The 25,353-nt window shown below is 53.2% G+C and overlaps 1 protein-coding gene across 3 annotated transcripts in view; it reads left to right on the top strand.

The window, feature by feature from the left end:
• arap3 (ArfGAP with RhoGAP domain, ankyrin repeat and PH domain 3) overlaps window positions 1–25,353 on the top strand; it is a 386,207-nt gene that overhangs the window by 166,944 nt on the left and 193,910 nt on the right. For all 3 annotated transcript variants that reach the window (XM_038796362.1, XM_038796359.1, XM_038796360.1), the window contains 4 exons: window positions 1,723–1,907; window positions 7,203–7,309; window positions 12,660–12,859; window positions 24,927–25,012. In XM_038796362.1, the coding sequence (XP_038652290.1) occupies window positions 1,723–1,907; window positions 7,203–7,309; window positions 12,660–12,859; window positions 24,927–25,012 (578 nt within the window). The remainder of the gene's footprint in view (window positions 1–1,722; window positions 1,908–7,202; window positions 7,310–12,659; window positions 12,860–24,926; window positions 25,013–25,353) is intronic.

The following is a 25,353-nucleotide window of genomic DNA, read 5'->3' on the forward strand; positions in this document are numbered from 1 at the left end:
ACCTGGGAGTGTGAGCTGCTATTGGTGTAGAAGGCTCGCTGCCCATCGGCCCAAGTGATGTCTTCTCATTGGTCGAGAGGAAGGTAGCTCCGCCTACGAGGCGGAGTATAAGAACCCGTGTTTCACAGCAGCCATCGTTCTTTCTGTACTCCTGCTGCTGGGCACACTTCTTGTAGATTAAAGCCTTCGATTCGGACTACTCCTTCGTTTCTGTGTTCATTGATTGCGCATCAGACAGTGAGAGAGACAGAGAGAGAGAGACATAGAGAGACTGAGAGAGAGAGACAGAGAGAGAGAGACAGAGACAGAGAGAGAGACAGAGAGAGAGAGACAGAGAGAGGCAGAGAGAGAGAGAGAGATAATGAGAGAGACAGAGAGAGAGAGAGGCAGAGAGAGAGAGAGAGAGATAATGAGAGAGACAGAGAGACAGAGAGAGAGAGAGAGAGAGAGAGAGAGCCAGACAGAGAGAGAGAGACAGACAGTGAGAGAGACACACAGAGAATGACAGAGAGAGTCAGTGAGAGAGACACACAGAGAGAGAGAGAGACAGACAGAGAGAGAGAGAAACAGAGAGAGAGAGACAGACAGAGAGAGAGAGAAGCAGAGAGAGACAGACAGAGGGAGAGACAGAGACAGGGACAGAAAGAGACAGAGAGAGAGACAGAGAGAAAGAGATACAGAGAGAGACAGACAGAGGAAGAGACAGAGACAGGGACAGAAAGAGACACAGAGAGAAAGAGATACAGAGAGAGACAGACAGAGAGAGAGACAGTGACAGAGACAAAGAGAGACACACAGAGACTCAGAGAGAGAGAGAGCAGCTGCCACTCTCCACCACAGCAACAACCTCACAATTCCAAACTCTGCACTGGCATTCGGATTGGCCACGCTAAATTGCCCCTTAGTGACCAAAGGTTAATTGGGGTTCCGGGAATAGGGTGGGGGACTGGACCTGGGAGGGTGCTATTTCAGAGGGTTGGCGCAGACTCGATGGGCCGAATGGCCTTCTGCACTGTCGGGACTATATGATTCTATTTCTACTTCTGTCTCTGGAATATCCGCCACACTCTCTCTGTGCTGAACTAATTCCGGCTTCCTGTGCATCACCGTAGCATTGTGGATAGCACAATTGCTTAACAGATCCAGGGTCCCAGGTTCGATTCTGGCTTGGGTCACTGTCTGTGCGGAGCCTGTACATCCTCCCCGTGTGTGCGTGGGTTTCCTCCGGATGCTCCGGTTTCCTCCCACAGTCCAAATATGTGCAGGTTAGGTGGATTGGCCGTGATAAATTGCCCTTCGTGTCCAAAATTGCCCTTAGTGTTGGGTGGGGTTACTGGGTTATGGGGATAGGGTGGAGGTGTTGACCTTGGGTAGGGTGCTCTTTCCAGGAGCCGGTGCAGACTCGATGGGCCGAATAGCCTCCTTCTGCACTGTAAATTCTATGATATCACCGATTTTAGTTCCTTCATCACCGGTGGCTGTAAAATCAGCTGCGAAATTCCCAACCTCTGGAATGCGCTCCCGAAACCTCCCAATCTCTCTGACTGTTTCCTCATTAAAGATTCTCCTTAAAAGCTGCTCCTTTAACTAAACTTTTGGTCACCTGACTTACCATCTCCTTTGTACTTTGTGATGTTTGTGTGAAGTGCCTCGGGATCCTTTATTACTTTTAAAGTGTGATGTACAATGAAAGTTGTCTGATTCTGTCTTTACATATTTCAGTTCAGAGAAATGAATGGTGTGCACACTTGCAGAAAGCAATCCAGGATCATCGCTTCTCCTCTCCTCGTCGGACTGGATCGATGATTTTCCTCCAGAAGTCCGGCTCCTTGGAGATGAAGGGATGCAAATCGAAAATGTTTGCTGCTCTCAACAGTAACATCCTGTGGCTGTACAAAAATGAACAGGTGAAGAAAAAATGGGCGCGGGGTGAGAGGATCATACTGAAGAAATATCTCCACATAATATAACAGTTTAGTGGGGATTAATCACAAAGTATATAATAGCACATTTATTGGAGAGCGCTGACCATCAGAACATGTGTCGTAGCAAATCTAAGAGGCCTTCAGATGTTGTGCAGACAGTGCCAGTCTCAATGATTCATTTAACTGACATCAAGTAGCCACAATATAAATAAAAAAATAAAATAAATAATCGCTTATTGTCACGAGTAGGCTTCAATGAAGTTACTGTGAAAAGCCCCTAGTCGCCACATTCCGGCGCCTGTTCGGGGAGGCTGGTACGGGAATTGAACCTGCACTGCTGGCATTGTTCTTCATTACATGCAAACTGTTTAGCCCACTGTGCTAAACCAGCCCCATTGGGTCATTAAGCAACTTAAGGGTACTACATATCAGTTCAGCTGGTGCAAAAATGTTTCTTGGTTTCTATATTGCTACATACAGCTTCCTGGCTGACTGACAAAGCCGATTTGAGTGGGAATGCCTTGAGACAATGGGAAAAGTCAGCTGGCCATTCAGGAATTGTGAAAAAGAAAGGCTTGCATTGATGTAGCATTTTTCATCACCCTTTGTCTTCCTAACGTGCACAATATTGAAGTGAGGCGGCCGGCAAAGCCGAAATTTTGTTCGGTGTTTGGTCGGAGAATACCTGTTTACGACGAAATCGGGAGCGGCGCCGCTTTCGCGATGCTCTGCCACCTCCAAAGCCTGATTAAGTCATCCACTTTATTGTGAATTATCCCAGCATTACGGCACAAAGCCTTTGCACTGGGACTACGGCGCTGAGGACCCAGGTTCGAATCCCAGCCCTGGGTCACTGCCCATGTGGAGTTTGCACATTCTCCTCGTGTCTCTGTGGGTCTCACCCCCACAACCCAAAGATGTGCAGGGAATTGGCCATGCTAAATTGCCCCTTAATTGGAAAAAAAAATTGGGTGCTCTAAATTTATTTTTTAAAAAGGCACAAAGCCTAAAGGCTTGTCTTTTTAACATTACCTGTCACGTAGTCACTATTTTTCATTGTGGCCCTGTTTGATTTTGGCCCTTGGTTTCTCTGCCTATCACCTTTTCTTTTCCTTTTCTGTCTTTTGCTCCTGTTTATGTTTCCTCCGCTTCTGACTCCTTGCATAGGCTCCCAACCACTCTTGCAAATAATCCTGGACGATCAGTTCTGGTCCTTCCCAGGTGTAACCATCCAAGGATCCCACCTTACCCCAGAACTGGTCCCAATATCCCAGGAATCTGAAACACTCCCCCTCAGGGCATCATCCGATTCAATATTCCTGCTTCCCACATGAGGCATGAGAAGCACACCACAGCTTTGAGCTCTCTTGCCATGACTTACCCCTTTCAGTTAAACTTTTTTGCAATGCCTAATATCAGACAATATCAATTGCTCTGGAGCCCTTCTTTTCTGGTCCTCGTTACCACTTTCAAACTTAATGTAAATTTCCTCTATATTGTGATCACTATTTCCTGAAGGCTCCTTAAGCAAGGGCTATTAATTAGCATTTTCTCATGACACCATACAAAATTTATAATAGTCCGATCTTAAGTTGGTTCTTCAACTGCTTCAGAAACCATCTCATGTACACCCCAGGAATTCACCCGCCACATCATTGGAGAAAGTCAAGTTTATCCAATATATCTGTGAATTGATGACACCCATTGTTACTCATTATTGCGTGCATCTCCTGATTTATACTCTACCCAATGTTGCTACTGCAGTTTGGTGGCCCATCAATAACTCCCACCAATGTTTGGTGCCCCTTGCTGTTTCTTAGCTCCACCCAAACTGATTTTACATCTTGATCCTTTTGATGTAAGATCCTACCTCCCCAATATGCTTATTAACTCATTCACTCATGAGAGAGACAGTGTGGGTCTAGAAATCAGAAAGAAGGACTGTAATACAATTAAAGAGATTAACATGGACTGTCATGTGAGAGTACCTTCAAGAAATGGGTGTTTATAAATGGGTGTGTACATAAATATCTGTAGTGAGAGCACCTTTAAGAAATGGGCGATTATGACTGCAGTGATATCAGGGTGTAGGGGAGATGGGCTGTCTGTCAGCTTTTTACTTTTGTTTTAGGCTGTTTGCTGCAGGGTGTGTTTTAGTTTCGTTTTCAGCGCTGGATAGCTGCAGTCACAGCCAGAAGGTGTATTAGAGTCTCTCTGTGTAATCTAAAAACTGTAAATCGATCCTTTGGTGATTTGAAACTAATAACTGCTCTCAGTAGTGACTTTAACCTGATGAGCTTCTGTTAAAAGTTTTTTTAAAGTCTTATGGATGTTAAAAGGACAGCTTAAGGATTACTTAGTGTTGTACTCTTTGGGGTTGTATTTGAATTAATGGGTGCTAAGATGGTCACTGTATGTTTTAAAAAGATTAACTTGAGTTCATAGAATAAACATTGTTTTGCTCTAAAAAATACTTTTTTTCTGCTGTACCACACCTGTAGAGTGGGCCGTATACTCCCCATACCACAATCTATTAAAAGTTGTGGGTCAGGTGAACTCCATGATACACTTTGGGGTTCTCTAATCCCAGGCCCATAACAGGACAGAGAGGAGATTCTGAGTGGTCTGGCAGCTTAAAGGTAGACAAACATCCAGGGCTAGAGGAAATGTATCCCAGGCTGCTGAGTGAGACAAGGGGGGAAATAGCAGGGGCACTGGCAATAATTTCCAATTCCTCTCTGACCACAGGAGAGGTGCCGGAGGACTGGAGGATAGTCAATGTGGTTCCATTATTCAAGAAGGGAGGAAGGGATAAACCAGGAAACTCCAGGCCAGTCAGTCTGACCTCAGTGGTGGGGAAACTATTGGAAACAATTCTGAGAGACAGAATTAATCTGCATTTGGAGAGGCCGGGATTAATCAGGAACAGTCAGCATGGTTTTGTTAAGGGAAGGTCTTGTCTGACGAACTTGATTGAATATTTTAAAGAGGTGACCAGGTGTGTAGATGAGGGAAATGTATTTGACGTAGTCGACTTGGATTTCAGCAAGGCTTGTGATAAAGTCCCACATGGGAGACTGACAGCAAAGGTAAGAGCCCATGACATCCAAGGATATTGGTCAAATTGGATCCAGAATTGGCTGAGTGGCAGGAAGCAGAGGGTGATGGTCGAGGGGTGTTTCTCTGACTGGAAGCCTGTGTCCAGTGGGGTCCCACAGGGATCTGTATTGGGGTCCCACAGGGATCTGTGTTGGGGTCCCACAGGGATCTGTGTTGGGGTCCCACAGGGATCTGTGTTGGGGTCCCACAGGGATCTGTGTTGGGGTCCCAAAGGGATCTGTGTTGGGGTCCCACAGGGATCAGTGTTGGGGTCCCGCAGGGATCAGTGTTGGGGTCCCGCAGGGATCTGTGTTGGGGTCCCACAGGGATCTGTGTTGGGGTCCCACAGGGATCTGTGTTGGGGTCCCACAGGGATCTGTGTTGGGGTCCCACAGGGATCAGTGTTGGGGCCCTTGCTGTTTGTGGTTTATATAAATGATTTAGGTATAAATGTAAGCGAGTTGATCAGTAAGTTTGCGGATGATACGAAAATTGTTGGGGTGGTAAATAGTGAGGAGGATAGCCTGAGATTACAGGAGGCTATAGACGGGCTGGTCAGATGGGCTGATCAGAGACAAATGGAATTCAATCCGGATAAGTGTGAGATGATGCACTTGGGCAGGACAAACAAGGCAAAGGGAATACAGGATAAACAGCAGGACCCTGGGAAGCACCGAGGATTAGAGGGACCTTGGTGTACATGTACACCGGTCCCTTAAGGCAGCAGAACAGGTGGACACAGTGGTTAAGAAGGGAGATGGTATACTTGCCTTTATTAGCCGAGGCACAGAGTTTAAGAGCAGGGAGGTTATGCTGGAACTGTATAAAACGTTGGTTAGGCCACAGCTGGAGTATTGTGGGCAGTTCTGGAATCCACATTATAGGAGGGATGTGATAGCACTGGAAAGGGAGCAGAGGCGATTTACCAGGATGTTGCCTGGGCCAGAGAGTTTTAGTTATGAAGAGAGATTGGATAGACTGGGATTGTTTTCCTTGGAGCAGAGGAGACTGAGGGAGGACAGGATTGAGATGTATAAAATTACGAGGGTGATAGAGTAGACAGGAAGAAACGTTTCCCCTTGCTGGAGGGATCAATGACCAGGGGGCAGAGATTTAAGATGAGGGGCAGGAGGTTTAGAGGGGATTTGAGGAAAAACCTTTTGAAATGAAATCGCTTATTGTCACGAGTAGGCTTCAATGAAGTTACTGTGAAAAGCCCCTAGTCGCCACATTCCGGTGTCTGTCCGGGGAGGCTGGTACGGGAATCGAACCGTGCTGCTGGCCTGCTTGGTCTGCTTTAAAAGCCAGCGATTTAGCCGAGTGAGCTAAACCAGCCCCTTTTTCACCCAGAGGGTGGTGGGAGTCTGGAACTCGCTGCCTGAAAGGGGGGTGGAGGCAGAGACCCTCAGAACATTGAAGATGTATTTCGATGTGAACTTGTGATCCCAGGGCAGACAGGGCTGTGGGCCAAGTGCTGGGAAATGGGATGAGAATAGTCAGGTGGGTGTTTTTGACTGGTGCAGATGCGATGGGCCGAAGGGACTTTTCTGTAATGTCGGAATCTATGACTCTGAGCGCCACCCCACCTCCTTTTTGCTATCCTTCCTGACCTACGGTTAGCTTACTGAGATTATTCATGAAAGATGAAAGATGGGCCTCACGGTAGCATGGTGGTTAGCATCAATGCTTCACAGCTCCAGGGTCCCAGGTTCGATTCCCGGCTGGGTCACTGTCTGTGTGGAGTCTGCACGTCCTCCCCGTGTGTGCGTGGGTTTCCTCCGGGTGCTCCGGTTTCCTCCCACAGTCCAAAGATGTGCGGGTTAGGTGGATTGGCCATGCTAAATTGCCCGTAGTGTAAGGTTAATGGGGGGATTGTTGGGTTACGGGTATAGGGTGGATACGTGGGTTTAAGTAGGGTGATCATTGCTCGGCACAACATCGAGGGCCGAAGGGCCTGTTCTGTGCTGTACTGTTCTATGTTCTATGATATCCCCTGACACCCAGCAGTGAACGTGACGAATAAGAACGAATTTCTGCGGCGATTCATGGCTTCGGGACACAGTAAACATTTTCAATAACATCCGTGGCAAGTTGATTACTGGGCATGTGAGAGTAAATCTCAACTAGTTCTGAATTGTAAAGAAAAATGATCATAACACAAGCTTTCTGTTCTGGTAGAGTTTTAAAACTGGTGTTGCAATCACCATGATTGAAGTGGAGGGAGCCACAATTCGTGACGGCAGTCGGAAATGCTTTGAATTAATCACTCCTTTTAAAACCTTCAGGTAAGTTATATTCAGTATTATATAAAAATGAACACAGGAAAGAGATAAAATGAGAGAAAGAAAAAAATGTAACAGTTATTTGCAGAGAGAAGAGGAAGATGGCTGTAATTATGCATGTTTAAATAAGCTTGCATGTTTTAACAAATATTTACAGACACAGTAAAGGAGGCCATTCAGTCCCGCGAGCCTGCTCTGCCGTGGCTGATCGGAAAGTAACCTCAAATCTGCACTCTGATTATTCCCAATAACCTAGTACCCTGTCAGCTACCAAGAATCCACCCACTTCTGCCTTAAAAATATTCAAAGACTCTTCTTCCATCACCTTTTCATGAAGAGAGTTCCAAACACTCACATCCTCCCAGTGAAAGCATTTCACCTCATCTTCATTTTAAATGAGTGACCAGTTATTTTTAAGCAGTGACCCCAAGTTCTAGATTCTCCCACAAGAGGAAACATCCTCTCCACATCCGTCCGGCCAATACCCTTCAGGATCTTAAAGGTTTTGATCAAGTCGCCTCTTACTCTTCTAAACTCCAGATACAAGCTCAGCTTGTCCAACCTTTCCTCAAAAGTCAAGCGCCCCATTCCAGGTAATAGCCTGGAAAACCTTCCCTGAATTGCTTCGAACACAGTTACATCTTTCCTTAAATAAGGAGATGAATACTGTACTCCCGCGCTCCAGATGTGGCCTCACTAGTGCCCTGTATGATTGAAGCATATCCTCGGTCCATTTGTATAACCTCCCTACATCCCTTCACTCACTCATTCATGTAATTTATATAAACTGTACAGGTGAGGCCCCACCTGTGGCACATCCCTCGTCACATTTTGCCAACCTGAAAAAGACTAATTTATGCTTCTTGTCTACTTCCTGTCAGCCAGCCAATCTTCCATCCACATCCTGAGCTGCTGTTTTCCGCAAAGATCTTTAATGTTCCATTTTATTAAATACCTTCTGAAAATCTAAATACAGCACATCCACCAGTTCCCCTTTATCCACTCCATTTATATGAATGGAATCTGTATCAGTGACGGCTTTCACATTGTCTGAAAGTCTACTGTGCGACGGACCATAATTCATCCCGGTTTTTAAAATGGGAGAAGACAAATAGAACCATCAATGCACGCAGCTAATAGTGTCCTTGGAGTTATTTTGTTATCTTTCCTGGGTCAGACAAACATGTTGAGATCTGAATCAAATTAAATCTACTCCAAATAAATAAAAGCAAATTACTGTGGATGCTGGAATCTGAAACCGAAAGAGTAAGCACTGGAAAATCTCAGCAGGTCTGGCAGCATCTGTAGGGAGAGAAAAGAGCAAATGTTTCGAGTCCAGATGACCCGTTGTCAGAGCTAAAAGGCACAGAAAGTGTTCATACTGTGGGGTGAGAGAATGAAAGATGAGTCATAGCCACAGAAACCAAGGGATAAGAGTGCATAGCACTCCCGAGAGGGGGGGGGGGGGGACATGGGTGGGAGAGAGGGAAAGGGGGAAGCAAAGGGGAGAAAAGGGGGATAAGGTAGGGGGAAGGTGTGGGTGAAAAATATATATAAAGAAAGCCAAGAAAGAAATAAAAGGTAAAAGGCAGTTAAAATGAAATGGAATGAGAACAAATGGGTTGAGGTGGGGTACAGCTGATCATCTGAAGTTGTTGAATTTGATGTTAAGACCGGAAGGCATGCCTAACCGGAAGATGAGATGTTGTTCCTTCGGTTTGCGTTGAGCTTCACTGGAACACTGCAGCAGGCCAAGGACAGACATGGGATTGGAGGAAGTGTATTGAGGTGGGTAGAAAACTGGTTGGCAGAGAGGAAACAAAGAGTAGGAATTAATGAGCCCTTTTCAAATTGGCAGGCAGTAACTAGTGGGGTGCACCAGGATCGGTGCTGGGACCTCAGCTATTCACAATATATATTAATGATTTGGATGAGGGAACAAAATGTAACATCTCAAAGTTTGCAGATGAGACCAAGTTGAGTGGGAGGGTGAATTGTGACGAGGATGCAGGAATCCTACAGCAAGACCTGGACAGGTTGGGCGAGTGGGCAAATCAATGGCAGATACAGTATAATTTGGATAAGTGTGAGGTTATTCACTTTGGAAGCAAAAACAGGAAGGCAGATTACTACCTGAATGGTTGTAAATTGGGAGAGGGGAGTGTGCAGCGGGACCTGGGTGTCCTTGTGCACCATTCGCTGAAGATAAGCATGCAGGTGCAGCAGGCGGTAAAGAAGGCGAATGGTATGTTGGCCTTCATTGCGAGAGCTTTCGAGTACAGAAGCAGGGATGTGTTGCTGCAATTGTACAGGGCCTTGGTGAGGCCACACCTGGAGTATTGTGTGCAGTTTCGGTCTCCTTCTCTGAGGAAGGATGTTCTTGCTCTCGAGGGAGTGCAGCGAAGGTTTACCAGCCTGATTCCTGGGATGGCAGGACTGTCATAGAACATAGAACATAGAACGATACAGCGCAGTACAGGCCCTTCGGCCCTCAATGTTGCACCGACATGGAAAAAAACTAAAGGCCATCTAACCTACACTATGCCCTTATCATCCATATGCTTATCCAATAAACTTTTAAATGCCCTCAATGTTGGCGTGTTCACTACTGTTGCAGGTAGGGCATTCCACGGCCTCACCACTCTTTGCGTAAAAAACCCACCTCTGACCTCTGTCCTATATCTATTACCCCTCAATTTAAGGCTATGTCCCCTCGTGCTAGCCACCTCCATCCGCGGGAGAAGGCTCTCGCTGTCCACCCTATCTAACCCTCTGATCATTTTGTATGCCTCTATTAAGTCACCTCTTAACCTTCTTCTCTCTAACGAAAACAACCTCAAGTCCATCAGCCTTTCCTCATAAGATTTTCCCTCCATACCAGGCAACATCCTGGTAAATCTCCTCTGCCCCGTTCCAAAGCTTCCACGTCCTTCCTATAATGAGGCGACCAGAACTGTACGCAATACTCCAAATGCGGCCGTACCAGCGTTTTGTACAACTGCAACATGACCTCATGGCTCCGGAACTCAATCCCTCTACCAATAAAGGCCAACACACCATAGGCCTTCTTCACAACCCTATCAACCTGGGTGGCAACTTTCAAGGATCTATGTACATGGACACCGAGATCCCTCTGCTCATCCACACTACCAAGAATTTTACCATTAGCCAAATATTCCGCATTCCTGTTATTCTTTCCAAAGTGAATCACCTCACACTTCTCCACATTAAACTCCATTTGCCACCTCTCAGCCCAGCTCTGCAGCTTATCTATGTCCCTCTGTAACCTGCAACATCCTTCCGCACTGTCTACAACTCCACCGACTTTAGTGTCATCTGCAAATTTACTCACCCACCCTTCTGCGCCCTCCTCTAGGTCATTTATAAAAATGACAAACAGCAACGGCCCCAGAACAGATCCTTGTGGTACGTCACTCGTAACTGAACTCCATTCTGAACATTTCCCATCAACTACCACTCTCTGTCTTCTTTCAACTAGCCAATTTCTGATCCACATCTCTAAATCACCCTCAATCCCCAGCCTCCGTATTTTCTGCAATAGCCAACCGTGGGGAACCTTATCAAACGCTTTACTGTCATACGAGGAGAGATTGACTAGGTTGGGATTGCTCTTGCTGGAGTTCAGAAGAATGAGGGGATCTCATAGAGACTTATTAAATTCTAACAGGACTGGACAGGGTAGATGCAGGGAAGATGTTCCCGATGGTGGGTGTGTCCAGAACCAGGGGTCACAGTCTGAGGATTCAGGGTAAACCATTTCGGACAGAGATAAGGAGACATTTCTTCACCCGAAAAGTGGTGAGCCTGTGGAATTCATTACCACAGGAAGTAGTTGATGCTAAAACATTGAATATATTCAAGAGGCGGCTGGATATAGCACTTGGGGAGAATGGGATCCAAGGCTATCGGGAGCAAACAGGATTAAGCTATTGAGTTGGATGACCAGCCATGATCGTGGTGAATGGGGGAGCAGGCTCGAAGGGCCAAAGGGCATCCTCCTGCTCCTATCTTCTATGTATCTATGTGGGCATGGGAGCAGGGTCTTGTGTTAAAATGGCAAGCAACAGGAAGGTTGATTAAGAAGGCAAATGGAATTTTGTCCTTCATTGCTAGAGGGATGGAGTTTAAGACTAGGGAGGTTATGCTGCAATTGTATAAGGTGTTAGTGCGGCCACACCTGGAGTATTGTGTTCAGTTTTGGTCTCCTTACTTGAGAAAGGACGTACTGGCGCTGGAGGGTGTGCAGAGGAGATTCACTAGGTTAATCCCAGAGCTGAAGGGGTTGGATTATGAGGAGAGGTTGAGTAGACTGGGACTGTACTCATTGGAATTTAGAAGGATGAGGGGGGATCTTATAGAAACATTTAAAATTATGAAGGGAATAGATAGGATAGATGCGGGCAGGTTGTTTCCACTGGCGGGTGAAAGCAGAACTAGGGGACATAGCCTCAAAATAAGGGGAAGTAGATTTAGGACTGAGTTTAGGAGGAACTTCTTCACCCAAAGGGTTGTGAATCTATGGAATTCCTTGCCCAGTGAAGCAGTTGAGGCTCCTTCATTACATGTTTTTAAGGTAAAGATAGATAGTTTTTTGAAGAATAAAGGGATTAAGGGTTATGGTGTTCGGGCCGGAAAGTGGAGCTGAGTCCACAAAAGATCAGCCATGATCTAATTGAATGGCGGAGCAGGCTCGAGGGGCCAGATGGCCTACTCCTGCTCCTAGTTCTTATGTTGTTCTTATGTCAGGGTCCTGAATGCGCACAGACCGAAGATGCTCAGCAAAGCGATCACCCAGTCTGCGTTTGTTCTCTCCCATATAGAGGAGGCCACATTGGCAGCAGCGAATTCAGTAGACCAAATTGGAAGAGATGCAAGTGAAAAGCTGCTTAACCTGGAATGAATGTTTTGGGCCTGGGAAGTTAAACATGGAAGAAGTAAAGGGGCAGGTGTTACACCTTCTGCGATTGCATGGGAAGGTATCATGGGTGATGGGAGAGGTACTGGATATGGTGGAGGAGTGGGCTAGATTGTCTCGGAGGGAATGGACTCTGGAATGCTGACAGAGGGAGTGAAGGGAGGATGTGTCTTTTGGGGGCATCACGCAGGAGTTGCTGAAAATTGCCGAGGATAAAAGATAAAAACAGACTGAACTGAACTAATAGGTTCAAAAACAGAAAATACGGACAATCTCAGTAGTTCTGACAGCATCTGTGGAGAGAGAAGGGAGCTGACGTTCCGAGTCTGGATGACACTTAGTTTAGTAAATAGTTGAGTAAATAGGTTCCGTGGTAATTTTATTTGGATTAACACTTTTTGCTTTTCAATGATGCAGTTTTACAGCAGATTCGGAACGAGAGAGGAAAGATTGGGTTGAGGCACTTCAGGACTCGATTGCTGAAACTCTGTCCGATTATGAGGTGGCTGAGAAAATCTGGTCGAATAAATCCAATAGAACGTGCGCAGACTGCAAAGCACTGAATCCTGATTGGGCTTCCATTAATCTCTGCGTTGTAATCTGTAAGAGATGTGCAGGTAATGCCAGCTTTTCAATGTTTCACAATTCAGCCGACTCAAGTTAAAATCCATTGAATGACACATTTAGCAGCTGCAGTGCCGGGGAATACCCCACGACCCAACGGCACTTTGCCATTTATTTTGGTCTCGGGGAGTTTCTCCCCTGTTGAGGCAGCATGAGAGAGATTTTGCCAATTGGGGCACTATTTAATAATAAGCTTTATTGTCACAAGTAGGCTGATATTAACACTGCAATGAAGTTACTGTGAAAAGCACCTCATCGCCACATTCCGGCACCTGTTTGGGTACATTGAAGGAGAATTCAGAATGTCCAATTCACCTAACAGCATGTCTTTCGGGACTTGTGGGAGGAAACCGGAGAGCCCGGAGGAAACCCACGGAGACACGGGGAGAACGTGCAGACTCCGCACAAACAGTGACTCAAGCCGGGAATCAAACCTGGGACCCTGGAGCTGTGATGCAACAGTGCTAACCACTGTGCTACAGTGCTGCCCCACTGTGCTACCGTGCTGCCCCACTGTGCTACCGTGCTGCCCCCACAGTGCTACTGTGCTGCCCCCACTGTGTTACCGTGCTGCCCAATCTGCTACCGTGCTGCCCACTGTGCTACCGTGCTGCCCCACTGTGTTACCGTGCTGCCCACTGTGTTACCGTGCTGCCCACTGTGTTACCGTGCTGCCCCCCACTGTGTTACCGTGCTGCCCCCACTGTGCTACCGTGCTTCCCCCACAGTGCTGCCCCCACTGTGTTACCGTGCTGCCCCCACTGTGTTACCGTGCTTCCCCCACAGTGCTGCCCCCACTGTGCTACCGTGCTGCCCCCACTGTGTTACCGTGCTGCCCCCACTGTGTTACCGTGCTGCCCACTGTGTTACCGTGCTGCCCACTGTGTTACCGTGCTGCCCCACTGTGTTACCGTGCTGCCCCACTGTGTTACCGTGCTGCCCCACTGTGTTACCGTGCTGCCCCACTGTGTTACCGTGCTGCCCACTGTGTTACCGTGCTGCCCACTGTGTTACCGTGCTGCCCACTGTGTTACCGTGCTGCCCACTGTGTTACCGTGCTGCCCCACTGTGTTACCGTGCTGCCCCACTGTGTTACCGTGCTGCCCACTGTGTTACCGTGCTGCCCCACTGTGTTACCGTGCTGCCCCACTGTGTTACCGTGCTGCCCCACTGTGTTACCGTGCTGCCCCACTGTGTTACCGTGCTGCCCCCACTGTGTTACCGTGCTGCCCCACTGTGTTACCGTGCTGCCCCACTGTGTTACCGTGCTGCCCCCACTGTGTTACCGTGCTGCCCACTGTGTTACCGTGCTGCCCCCACTGTGTTACCGTGCTGCCCCACTGTGTTACCGTGCTGCCCCACTGTGTTACCGTGCTGCCCCACTGTGTTACCGTGCTGCCCCCACTGTGTTACCGTGCTGCCCACTGTGTTACCGTGCTGCCCCACTGTGTTACCGTGCTGCCCCACTGTGTTACCGTGCTGCCCCACTGTGTTACCGTGCTGCCCCACTGTGTTACCGTGCTGCCCCACTGTGTTACCGTGCTGCCCCACTGTGTTACCGTGCTGCCCCACTGTGTTACCGTGCTGCCCCACTGTGTTACCGTGCTGCCCACTGTGTTACCGTGCTGCCCCACTGTGTTACCGTGCTGCCCCACTGTGTTACCGTGCTGCCCCACTGTGTTACCGTGCTGCCCACTGTGTTACCGTGCTGCCCCACTGTGTTACCGTGCTGCCCCACTGTGTTACCGTGCTGCCCCACTGTGTTACCGTGCTGCCCCACTGTGTTACCGTGCTGCCCCACTGTGTTACCGTGCTGCCCCACTGTGTTACCGTGCTGCCCCACTGTGTTACCGTGCTGCCCCACTGTGTTACCGTGCTGCCCCACTGTGTTACCGTGCTGCCCCACTGTGTTACCGTGCTGCCCACTGTGTTACCGTGCTGCCCCCACTGTGTTACCGTGCTGCCCCACTGTGTTACCGTGCTGCCCACTGTGTTACCGTGCTGCCCACTGTGTTACCGTGCTGCCCCACTGTGCTACCGTGCTGCCCACTGTGTTACCGTGCTGCCCGCACTGTGTTACCGTGCTGCCCCCACTGTGTTACCGTGCTGCCCACTGTGTTACCGTGCTGCCCACTGTGTTACCGTGCTGCCCCACTGTGCTACCGTGCTGCCCACTGTGTTACCGTGCTGCCCACTGTGTTACCGTGCTGCCCCACTGTGCTACCGTGCTGCCCACTGTGTTACCGTGCTGCCCCACTGTGTTACCGTGCTGCCCACTGTGTTACCGTGCTGCCCCACTGTTACCGTGCTGCCCACTGTGTTACCGTGCTGCCCACTGTGTTACCGTGCTGCCCACTGTGTTACCGTGCTGCCCACTGTGCTACCGTGCTGCCCCACTGTGTTACCGTGCTGCCCACTGTGTTACCGTGCTGCCCCACTGTGTTACCGTGCTGCCCCACTGTGTTACCGTGCTGCCCCACTGTGTTACCGTGCTGCCCCACTGTGTTACCGTGCTGCCCCACTGTGTTACCGTGCTGCCCACTGTGTTACCGTGCTGCCCACTGTGTTACCGTGCTGCCCCACTGTGTTACCGTGCTGCCCACTGTGTTACCGTGCTGCCCACTGTGTTACCGTGCTGCCCCCACTGTGTTACCGTGCTGCCCCCACTGTGTTACCGTGCTGCCCACTGTGTTACCGTGCTGCCCACTGTGTTACCGTGCTGCCCCACTGTGTTACCGTGCTGCCCCCACTGTGTTACCGTGCTGCCCCACTGTGTTACCGTGCTGCCCCACTGTGTTACCGTGCTGCCCCACTGTGTTACCGTGCTGCCCCCACTGTGTTACCGTGCTGCCCCACTGTGTTACCGTGCTGCCCCACTGTGTTACCGTGCTGCCCCACTGTGTTACCGTGCTGCCCCCACTGTGTTACCGTGCTGCCCCCACTGTGTTACCGTGCTGCCCCACTGTGTTACCGTGCTGCCCCACTGTGTTACCGTGCTGCCCCACTGTGTTACCGTGCTGCCCACTGTGTTACCGTGCTGCCCCACTGTGTTACCGTGCTGCCCCACTGTGTTACCGTGCTGCCCCACTGTGTTACCGTGCTGCCCCACTGTGTTACCGTGCTGCCCCACTGTGTTACCGTGCTGCCCACTGTGTTACCGTGCTGCCCCACTGTGTTACCGTGCTGCCCCACTGTGTTACCGTGCTGCCCCACTGTGTTACCGTGCTGCCCCACTGTGTTACCGTGCTGCCCCACTGTGTTACCGTGCTGCCCCACTGTGCTATCCTGCTGCCCCACTGTGTTACCGTGCTGACCCCACTGTGTTACCGTGCTGCCCTACTGTGTTACCGTGCTGCCCACTGTGTTACCGTGCTGCCCACTGTGTTACCGTACTGCCCCCACTGTGTTACCGTGCTGCCCACTGTGTTACCGTGCTGCCCCACTGTGTTACCGTGCTGCCCCACTGTGTTACCGTGCTGCCCCACTGTGTTACCGTGCTGCCCCACTGTGTTACCGTGCTGCCCCACTGTGTTACCGTGCTGCCCCCACTGTGTTACCGTGCTGCCCACTGTGTTACCGTGCTGCCCACTGTGTTACCGTGCTGCCCCCACTGTGTTACCGTGCTGCCCCCACTGTGTTACCGTGCTGCCCCCACTGTGTTACCGTGCTGCCCCACTGTGTTACCGTGCTGCCCACTGTGTTACCGTGCTGCCCCACTGTGTTACCGTGCTGCCCCACTGTGTTACCGTGCTGCCCCCACTGTGTTACCGTGCTGCCCACTGTGTTACCGTGCTGCCCCACTGTGCTACCGTGCTGCCCCACTGTGTTACCGTGCTGCCCCACTGTGTTACCGTGCTGCCCACTGTGTTACCGTGCTGCCCCCACTGTGTTACCGTGCTGCCCCACTGTGTTACCGTGCTGCCCCACTGTGTTACCGTGCTGCCCACTGTGCTACCGTGCTGCCCACTGTGTTACCGTGCTGCCCCCACTGTGTTACCGTGCTGCCCCCACTGTGCTACCGTGCTGCCCCCACTGTGCTACCGTGCTGCCCCCACTGTGTTACCGTGCTGCCCCACTGTGTTACCGTGCTGCCCCCACTGTGTTACCGTGCTGCCCCCACTGTGTTACCGTGCTGCCCCACTGTGTTACCGTGCTGCCCCACTGTGTTACCGTGCTGCCCCACTGTGTTACCGTGCTGCCCCACTGTGTTACCGTGCTGCCCCCACTGTGTTACCGTGCTGCCCACTGTGCTACCGTGCTGCCCCACTGTGTTACCGTGCTGCCCCACTGTGTTACCGTGCTGCCCCCACTGTGTTACCGTGCTGCCCACTGTGTTACCGTGCTGCCCCACTGTGTTACCAGTGCTGCCCCCACTGTGTTACCGTGCTGCCCACTGTGTTACCGTGCTGCCCCACTGTGCTACCGTGCTGCCCACTGTGTTACCGTGCTGCCCCACTGTGTTACCGTGCTGACCCCACTGTGTTACCGTGCTGACCCCGCTGTGTTACTGTGCTGCCCACTGTGTTACCGTGCTGCCCACTGTGTTACCGTGCTGCCCCCACTGTGTTACCGTGCTGCCCCCACTGTGCTACCGTGCTGCCCCCACTGTGCTACCGTGCTGACCCACTGTGCTACCGTGCTGCCCACTGTGTTACCGTGCTGACCCACTGTGTTACCGTGCTGCCCACTGTGCTACCGTGCTGACCCACTGTGTTACCGTGCTGCCCCACTGTGTTACCGTGCTGCCCCCACTGTGTTACCGTGCTGCCACACTGTGTTACCGTGCTGCCCCACTGTGTTACCTTGCTGCCCCACTGTGTTACCGTGCTGCCCCACTGTGTTACGTGCTGCCCCCACTGTGTCTGCCCCACTGTGTTACCGTGCTGCCCACTGTGCTACCACTGCTGCCCCACTGTGTTACCGTGCTGCCCACTGTGTTACCGTTGCTGCCCACTGTGTTACCGTGCTGCCCCACTGTGTTACCGTGCTGCCCCACTGTGTTACCGTGCTGCCCCACTGTGTTACCGTGCTGCCCCACTGTGTTACCGTGCTGCCCCCACTGTGTTACCGTGCTGCCCCACTGTGTTACCGTGCTGCCCCACTGTGTTACCGTGCTGCCCCACTGTGTTACCGTGCTGCCCCACTGTGTTACCGTGCTGCCCCACTGTGTTACCGTGCTGCCCCACTGTGTTACCGTGCTGCCCACTGTGTTACCGTGCTGCCCCACTGTGTTACCGTGCTGCCCCACTGTGTTACCGTGCTGCCCCACTGTGTTACCGTGCTGCCCACTGTGTTACCGTGCTGCCCACTGTGTTACCGTGCTGCCCCACTGTGTTACCGTGCTGCCCACTGTGTTACCGTGCTGCCCCCACTGTGTTACCGTGCTGCCCCACTGTGTTACCGTGCTGCCCACTGTGTTACCGTGCTGCCCCCACTGTGTTACCGTGCTGCCCCACTGTGTTACCGTGCTGCCCCACTGTGTTACCGTGCTGCCCCCACTGTGTTACCGTGCTGCCCCACTGTGTTACCGTGCTGCCCCCACTGTGTTACCGTGCTGCCCCACTGTGTTACCGTGCTGCCCCACTGTGTTACCGTGCTGCCCCACTGTGTTACCGTGCTGCCCCACTGTGTTACCGTGCTGCCCCCACTGTGTTACCGTGCTGCCCACTGTGTTACCGTGCTGCCCCACTGTGTTACCGTGCTGCCCCACTGTGTTACCGTGCTGCCCCCACTGTGTTACCGTGCTGCCCACTGTGTTACCGTGCTGCCCCACTGTGTTACCGTGCTGCCCCACTGTGTTACCGTGCTGCCCACTGTGTTACCGTGCTGCCCCACTGTGTTACCGTGCTGCCCCACTGTGTTACCGTGCTGCCCCACTGTGTTACCGTGCTGCCCCACTGTGTTACCGTGCTGCCCACTGTGTTACCGTGCTGCCCCACTGTGTTACCGTGCTGCCCCCACTGTGTTACCGTGCTGCCCCACTGTGTTACCGTGCTGCCCACTGTGTTACCGTGCTGCCCCACTGTGTTACCGTGCTGCCCACTGTGTTACCGTGCTGCCCCACTGTGTTACCGTGCTGCCCCACTGTGTTACCGTGCTGCCCCCACTGTGTTACCGTGCTGCCCCACTGTGTTACCGTGCTGCCCCACTGTGTTACCGTGCTGCCCCACTGTGTTACCGTGCTGCCCCACTGTGTTACCGTGCTGCCCCACTGTGTTACCGTGCTGCCCCACTGTGTTACCGTGCTGCCCCACTGTGTTACCGTGCTGCCCCCACTGTGTTACCGTGCTGCCCCACTGTGTTACCGTGCTGCCCACTGTGTTACCGTGCTGCCCCACTGTGTTACCGTGCTGCCCCACTGTGTTACCGTGCTGCCCCACTGTGTTACCGTGCTGCCCCACTGTGTTACCGTGCTGCCCCACTGTGTTACCGTGCTGCCCCACTGTGTTACCGTGCTGCCCCCACTGTGTTACCGTGCTGCCCCCACTGTGTTACCGTGCTGCCCCACTGTGTTACCGTGCTGCCCCACTGTGTTACCGTGCTGCCCCACTGTGTTACCGTGCTGCCCACTGTGTTACCGTGCTGCCCCCACTGTGTTACCGTGCTGCCCCACTGTGTTACCGTGCTGCCCCCACTGTGTTACCGTGCTGCCCACTGTGCTACCGTGCTGCCCCACTGTGTTACCGTGCTGCCCCACTGTGTTACCGTGCTGCCCACTGTGCTACCGTGCTGCCCCACTGTGCTACCGTGCTGCCCACTGTGTTACCGTGCTGCCCCACTGTGTTACCGTGCTGCCCCACTGTGTTACCGTGCTGCCCCACTGTGTTACCGTGCTGCCCCCACTGTGTTACCGTGCTGCCCCACTGTGTTACCGTGCTGCCCCACTGTGTTACCGTGCTGCCCCACTGTGTTACCGTGCTGCCCACTGTGTTACCGTGCTGCCCCACTGTGTTACCGTGCTGACCCCACTGTGTTACCGTGCTGCCCCACTGTGTTACCGTGCTGCCCACTGTGTTACCGTGCTGCCCCACTGTGTTACCGTGCTGCCCCACTGTGTTACCGTGCTGCCCCACTGTGTTACCGTGCTGCCCCCACTGTGTTACCGTGCTGCCCCACTGTGTTACCGTGCTGCCCCACTGTGTTACCGTGCTGCCCCACTGTGTTACCGTGCTGCCCACTGTGTTACCGTGCTGCCCCCACTGTGTTACCGTGCTGCCCACTGTGTTACCGTGCTGCCCACTGTGTTACCGTGCTGCCCACTGTGTTACCGTGCTGCCCCCACTGTGTTACCGTGCTGCCCCCACTGTGTTACCGTGCTGCCCACTGTGTTACCGTGCTGCCCCACTGTGTTACCGTGCTGCCCCACTGTGTTACCGTGCTGCCCCCACTGTGTTACCGTGCTGCCCCCACTGTGTTACCGTGCTGACCCACTGTGTTACCGTGCTGCCCCCACTGTGTTACCGTGCTGCCCCCACTGTGTTACCGTGCTGCCCCCACTGTGTTACCGTGCTGCCCCACTGTGTTACCGTGCTGCCCCACTGTGCTACCGTGCTGCCCCCACTGTGTTACCGTGCTGCCCCCACTGTGTTACCGTGCTGCCCCACTGTGCTTACCGTGCTGCCCCCACTGTGTTACCGTGCTGCCCCACTGTGTTACCGTGCTGCCCCCACTGTGTTACCGTGCTGCCCCACTGTGTTACCGTGCTGCCCACTGTGTTACCGTGCTGCCCCCACTGTGTTACCGTGCTGCCCACTGTGTTACCGTGCTGCCCACTGTGTTACCGTGCTGCCCCCACTGTGCTACCGTGCTGCCCCACTGTGTTACCGTGCTGCCCCACTGTGCTACCGTGCTGCCCCACTGTGTTACCGTGCTGCCCCCACTGTGCTACCGTGCTGACCCCACTGTGTTACCGTGCTGCCCCACTGTGCTACCGTGCTGACCCCACTGTGTTACCGTGCTGCCCCACTGTGTTACCGTGCTGCCCCCACTGTGTTACCGTGCTGCCCCACTGTGTTACCGTGCTGCCCCACTGTGTTACCGTGCTGCCCCACTGTGTTACCGTGCTGCCCACTGTGTTACCGTGCTGCCCCCACTGTGTTACCGTGCTGCCCCACTGTGTTACCGTGCTGCCCCACTGTGTTACCGTGCTGCCCCACTGTGTTACCGTGCTGCCCCACTGTGTTACCGTGCTGCCCCACTGTGTTACCGTGCTGCCCCACTGTGTTACCGTGCTGCCCCACTGTGTTACCGTGCTGCCCCCACTGTGTTACCGTGCTGCCCCACTGTGTTACCGTGCTGCCCACTGTGTTACCGTGCTGCCCACTGTGTTACCGTGCTGCCCCACTGTGTTACCGTGCTGCCCCACTGTGTTACCGTGCTGCCCCACTGTGTTACCGTGCTGCCCCACTGTGTTACCGTGCTGCCCCCACTGTGTTACCGTGCTGCCCACTGTGTTACCGTGCTGCCCACTGTGTTACCGTGCTGCCCCCACTGTGTTACCGTGCTGCCCCACTGTGTTACCGTGCTGCCCCACTGTGTTACCGTGCTGCCCCACTGTGTTACCGTGCTGCCCCACTGTGTTACCGTGCTGCCCCACTGTGTTACCGTGCTGCCCCACTGTGTTACCGTGCTGCCCCACTGTGTTACCGTGCTGCCCCACTGTGTTACCGTGCTGCCCCACTGTGTTACCGTGCTGCCCACTGTGTTACCGTGCTGCCCCACTGTGTTACCGTGCTGCCCCCACTGTGTTACCGTGCTGCCCCCACTGTGTTACCGTGCTGCCCCACTGTGTTACCGTGCTGCCCCACTGTGTTACCGTGCTGCCCCACTGTGTTACCGTGCTGCCCCACTGTGTTACCGTGCTGACCCACTGTGTTACCGTGCTGCCCCACTGTGTTACCGTGCTGCCCCACTGTGTTACCGTGCTGCCCCACTGTGTTACCGTGCTGCCCCACTGTGTTACCGTGCTGCCCCCACTGTGTTACCGTGCTGCCCACTGTGTTACCGTGCTGCCCCACTGTGTTACCGTGCTGCCCCACTGTGTTACCGTGCTGCCCCACTGTGTTACCGTGCTGCCCCACTGTGTTACCGTGCTGCCCCCACTGTGTTACCGTGCTGCCCCACTGTGTTACCGTGCTGCCCACTGTGTTACCGTGCTGCCCCACTGTGTTACCGTGCTGCCCACTGTGTTACCGTGCTGCCCCACTGTGTTACCGTGCTGCCCCCACTGTGTTACCGTGCTGCCCCACTGTGTTACCGTGCTGCCCCACTGTGTTACCGTGCTGCCCACTGTGTTACCGTGCTGCCCCACTGTGTTACCGTGCTGCCCCCACTGTGTTACCGTGCTGCCCCACTGTGTTACCGTGCTGCCCCACTGTGTTACCGTGCTGCCCCACTGTGTTACCGTGCTGCCCCACTGTGTTACCGTGCTGCCCCCACTGTGTTACCGTGCTGCCCCCACTGTGTTACCGTGCTGCCCCACTGTGTTACCGTGCTGCCCCACTGTGTTACCGTGCTGCCCCCACTGTGTTACCGTGCTGCCCCACTGTGTTACCGTGCTGCCCACTGTGTTACGTGCTGCCCCACTGTGTTACCGTGCTGCCCACTGTGTTACCGTGCTGCCCCCACTGTGTTACCGTGCTGCCCACTGTGTTACCGTGCTGCCCCACTGTGTTACCGTGCTGCCCCACTGTGTTACCGTGCTGCCCCACTGTGTTACCGTGCTGCCCCACTGTGTTACCGTGCTGCCCCACTGTGTTACCGTGCTGCCCCACTGTGTTACCGTGCTGCCCCCACTGTGTTACCGTGCTGCCCACTGTGTTACCGTGCTGCCCCCACTGTGTTACCGTGCTGCCCCACTGTGCTACCGTGCTGCCCCACTGTGTTACCGTGCTGCCCCCACTGTGTTACCGTGCTGCCCCACTGTGTTACCGTGCTGCCCACTGTGTTACCGTGCTGCCCCACTGTGTTACCGTGCTGCCCCACTGTGTTACCGTGCTGCCCCACTGTGTTACCGTGCTGCCCCACTGTGTTACCGTGCTGCCCCACTGTGTTACCGTGCTGCCCCACTGTGTTACCGTGCTGCCCCACTGTGCTACCGTGCTGCCCACTGTGTTACCGTGCTGCCCCACTGTGTTACCGTGCTGCCCCCACTGTGTTACCGTGCTGCCCACTGTGTTACCGTGCTGCCCCACTGTGTTACCGTGCTGCCCCACTGTGTTACCGTGCTGCCCACTGTGTTACCGTGCTGCCCCACTGTGTTACCGTGCTGCCCACTGTGTTACCGTGCTGCCCCCACTGTGTTACCGTGCTGCCCACTGTGTTACCGTGCTGCCCCCACTGTGTTACCGTGCTGCCCCACTGTGTTACCGTGCTGCCCCCACTGTGTACCGTGCTGCCCCACTGTGTTACCGTGCTGCCCCCACTGTGTTACCGTGCTGCCCCACTGTGTTACCGTGCTGCCCACTGTGTTACCGTGCTGCCCCACTGTGTTACCGTGCTGCCCACTGTGTTACCGTGCTGCCCCACTGTGTTACCGTGCTGCCCCACTGTGTTACCGTGCTGCCCCACTGTGTTACCGTGCTGCCCCACTGTGTTACCGGCTGCCCCACTGTGTACCGTGCTGCCCACTGTGTTACCGTGCTGCCCCACTGTGTTACCGTGCTGCCCACTGTGTTTACCGTGCTGCCCCCACTGTGCTTACCGTGCTGCCCACTGTTGTACCGTGCTGCCCCACTGTGTTACCGTGCTGCCCCCACTGTGTTACCGTGCTGCCCCCACTGTGTTACCGTGCTGCCCCACTGTGTTACCGTGCTGCCCCACTGTGTTACCGTGCTGCCCCACTGTGCTACCGTGCTTGCCCCACTGTGTTACCGTGCTGCCCCACTGTGTTACCGTGCTGCCCCACTGTGTTACCGTGCTGCCCCCACTGTGTTACCGTGCTGCCCACTGTGTGGTACCGTGCTGACCCACTGTGTTTACCGTGCTGCCCCACTGTGTTACCGTGCTGCCCCACTGTGTTACCGTGCTGCCCCACTGTGTTACCGTGCTGCCCACTGTGTTACCGTGCTGCCCACTGTGTTACCGTGCTGCCCCACTGTGTTACCGTGCTGCCCCCACTGTGTTACCGTGCTGCCCCCACTGTGTTACCGTGCTGCCCCCACTGTGTTACCGTGCTGCCCCCACTGTGTTACCGTGCTGCCCCCACTGTGTTACCGTGCTGCCCACTGTGTTACCGTGCTGCCCCCACTGTGTTACCGTGCTGCCCCACAGTGCTGCCCCCACTGTGTTACCGTGCTGCCCCACTGTGTTACCGTGCTGCCCACTGTGTTACCGTGCTGCCCCACTGTGTTACCGTGCTGCCCCCACTGTGTTACCGTGCTGCCCCACTGTGTTACCGTGCTGCCCCCACTGTGTTACCGTGCTGCCCCCACTGTGTTTCCGTGCTGCCCACTGTGTTACCGTGCTGCCCACTGTGTTACCGTGCTGCCCCACTGTGTTACCGTGCTGCCCACTGTGTTACCGTGCTGCCCACTGTGTTACCGTGCTGCCCCCACTGTGTTACCATGCTGCCCCACTGTGTTACCGTGCTGCCCCCACTGTGTTACCGTGCTGCCCCACTGTGTTACCGTGCTGCCCCACTGTGTTACCGTGCTGCCCACTGTGTTACCGTGCTGCCCCCACTGTGTTACCGTGCTGCCCCACTGTGTTACCGTGCTGCCCACTGTGTTACCGTGCTGCCCCACTGTGTTACCGTGCTGCCCACTGTGTTTACCGTGCTGCCCACTGTGTTACCGTGCTGCCCCCACTGTGTTACCGTGCTGCCCCCACTGTGTTACCGTGCTGCCCCACTGTGTTACCGTGCTGCCCCCACTGTGTTACCGTGCTGCCCCACTGTGTTACCGTGCTGGCCCCACTGTGCTATCATGCCCACCATTTTGATCGGCTGCCCTGATATTTCCTATTCGTACCCCATATTTTCTCTTTTTTAATTTAGACACAGCTTAAAATTCTACAAATATAATTTAAACGTCTGTGGGGCGTTTCTTTTTCTTTTTACAGGTGAACATCGGGGTTTAGGTGTAACAATCTCAAAAGTACAAAGTCTGAAATTGGACACAAGTGTCTGGACCAATGAAATTGTACAGGTCAGAAGGTCGTCACTGTTAATATTTCAAGTATATTTGCAGAATGGATTTCTCATTGGCTGTAAAACAAAGCAGGCAGTGGGAATGAAGGGTAGTTATTCAAAGAGTCAGAAATGGTGTTTCACAAAAACAGGTGCTGGGGTGGCAACTGTTTCCAATTTACATCAATTTTCTAAATTTCGGGATGAACCAAAATTGGTTGTGCTTAGTGGGGGGAATGGGATGAGCTGATGGACACACAGAATAGTCAATACAGAGAAGGACTGCATCAAATGATAGGAGAGCATCAATGAACTTGTAAAACAGGTAAATAATTGGCAAATGAAGTTCAACACAGATAA

This window comes from Scyliorhinus canicula, chromosome 4 (assembly GCF_902713615.1).
Source record: "Scyliorhinus canicula chromosome 4, sScyCan1.1, whole genome shotgun sequence".
NCBI classification, from domain to species: domain Eukaryota; kingdom Metazoa; phylum Chordata; class Chondrichthyes; order Carcharhiniformes; family Scyliorhinidae; genus Scyliorhinus; species Scyliorhinus canicula.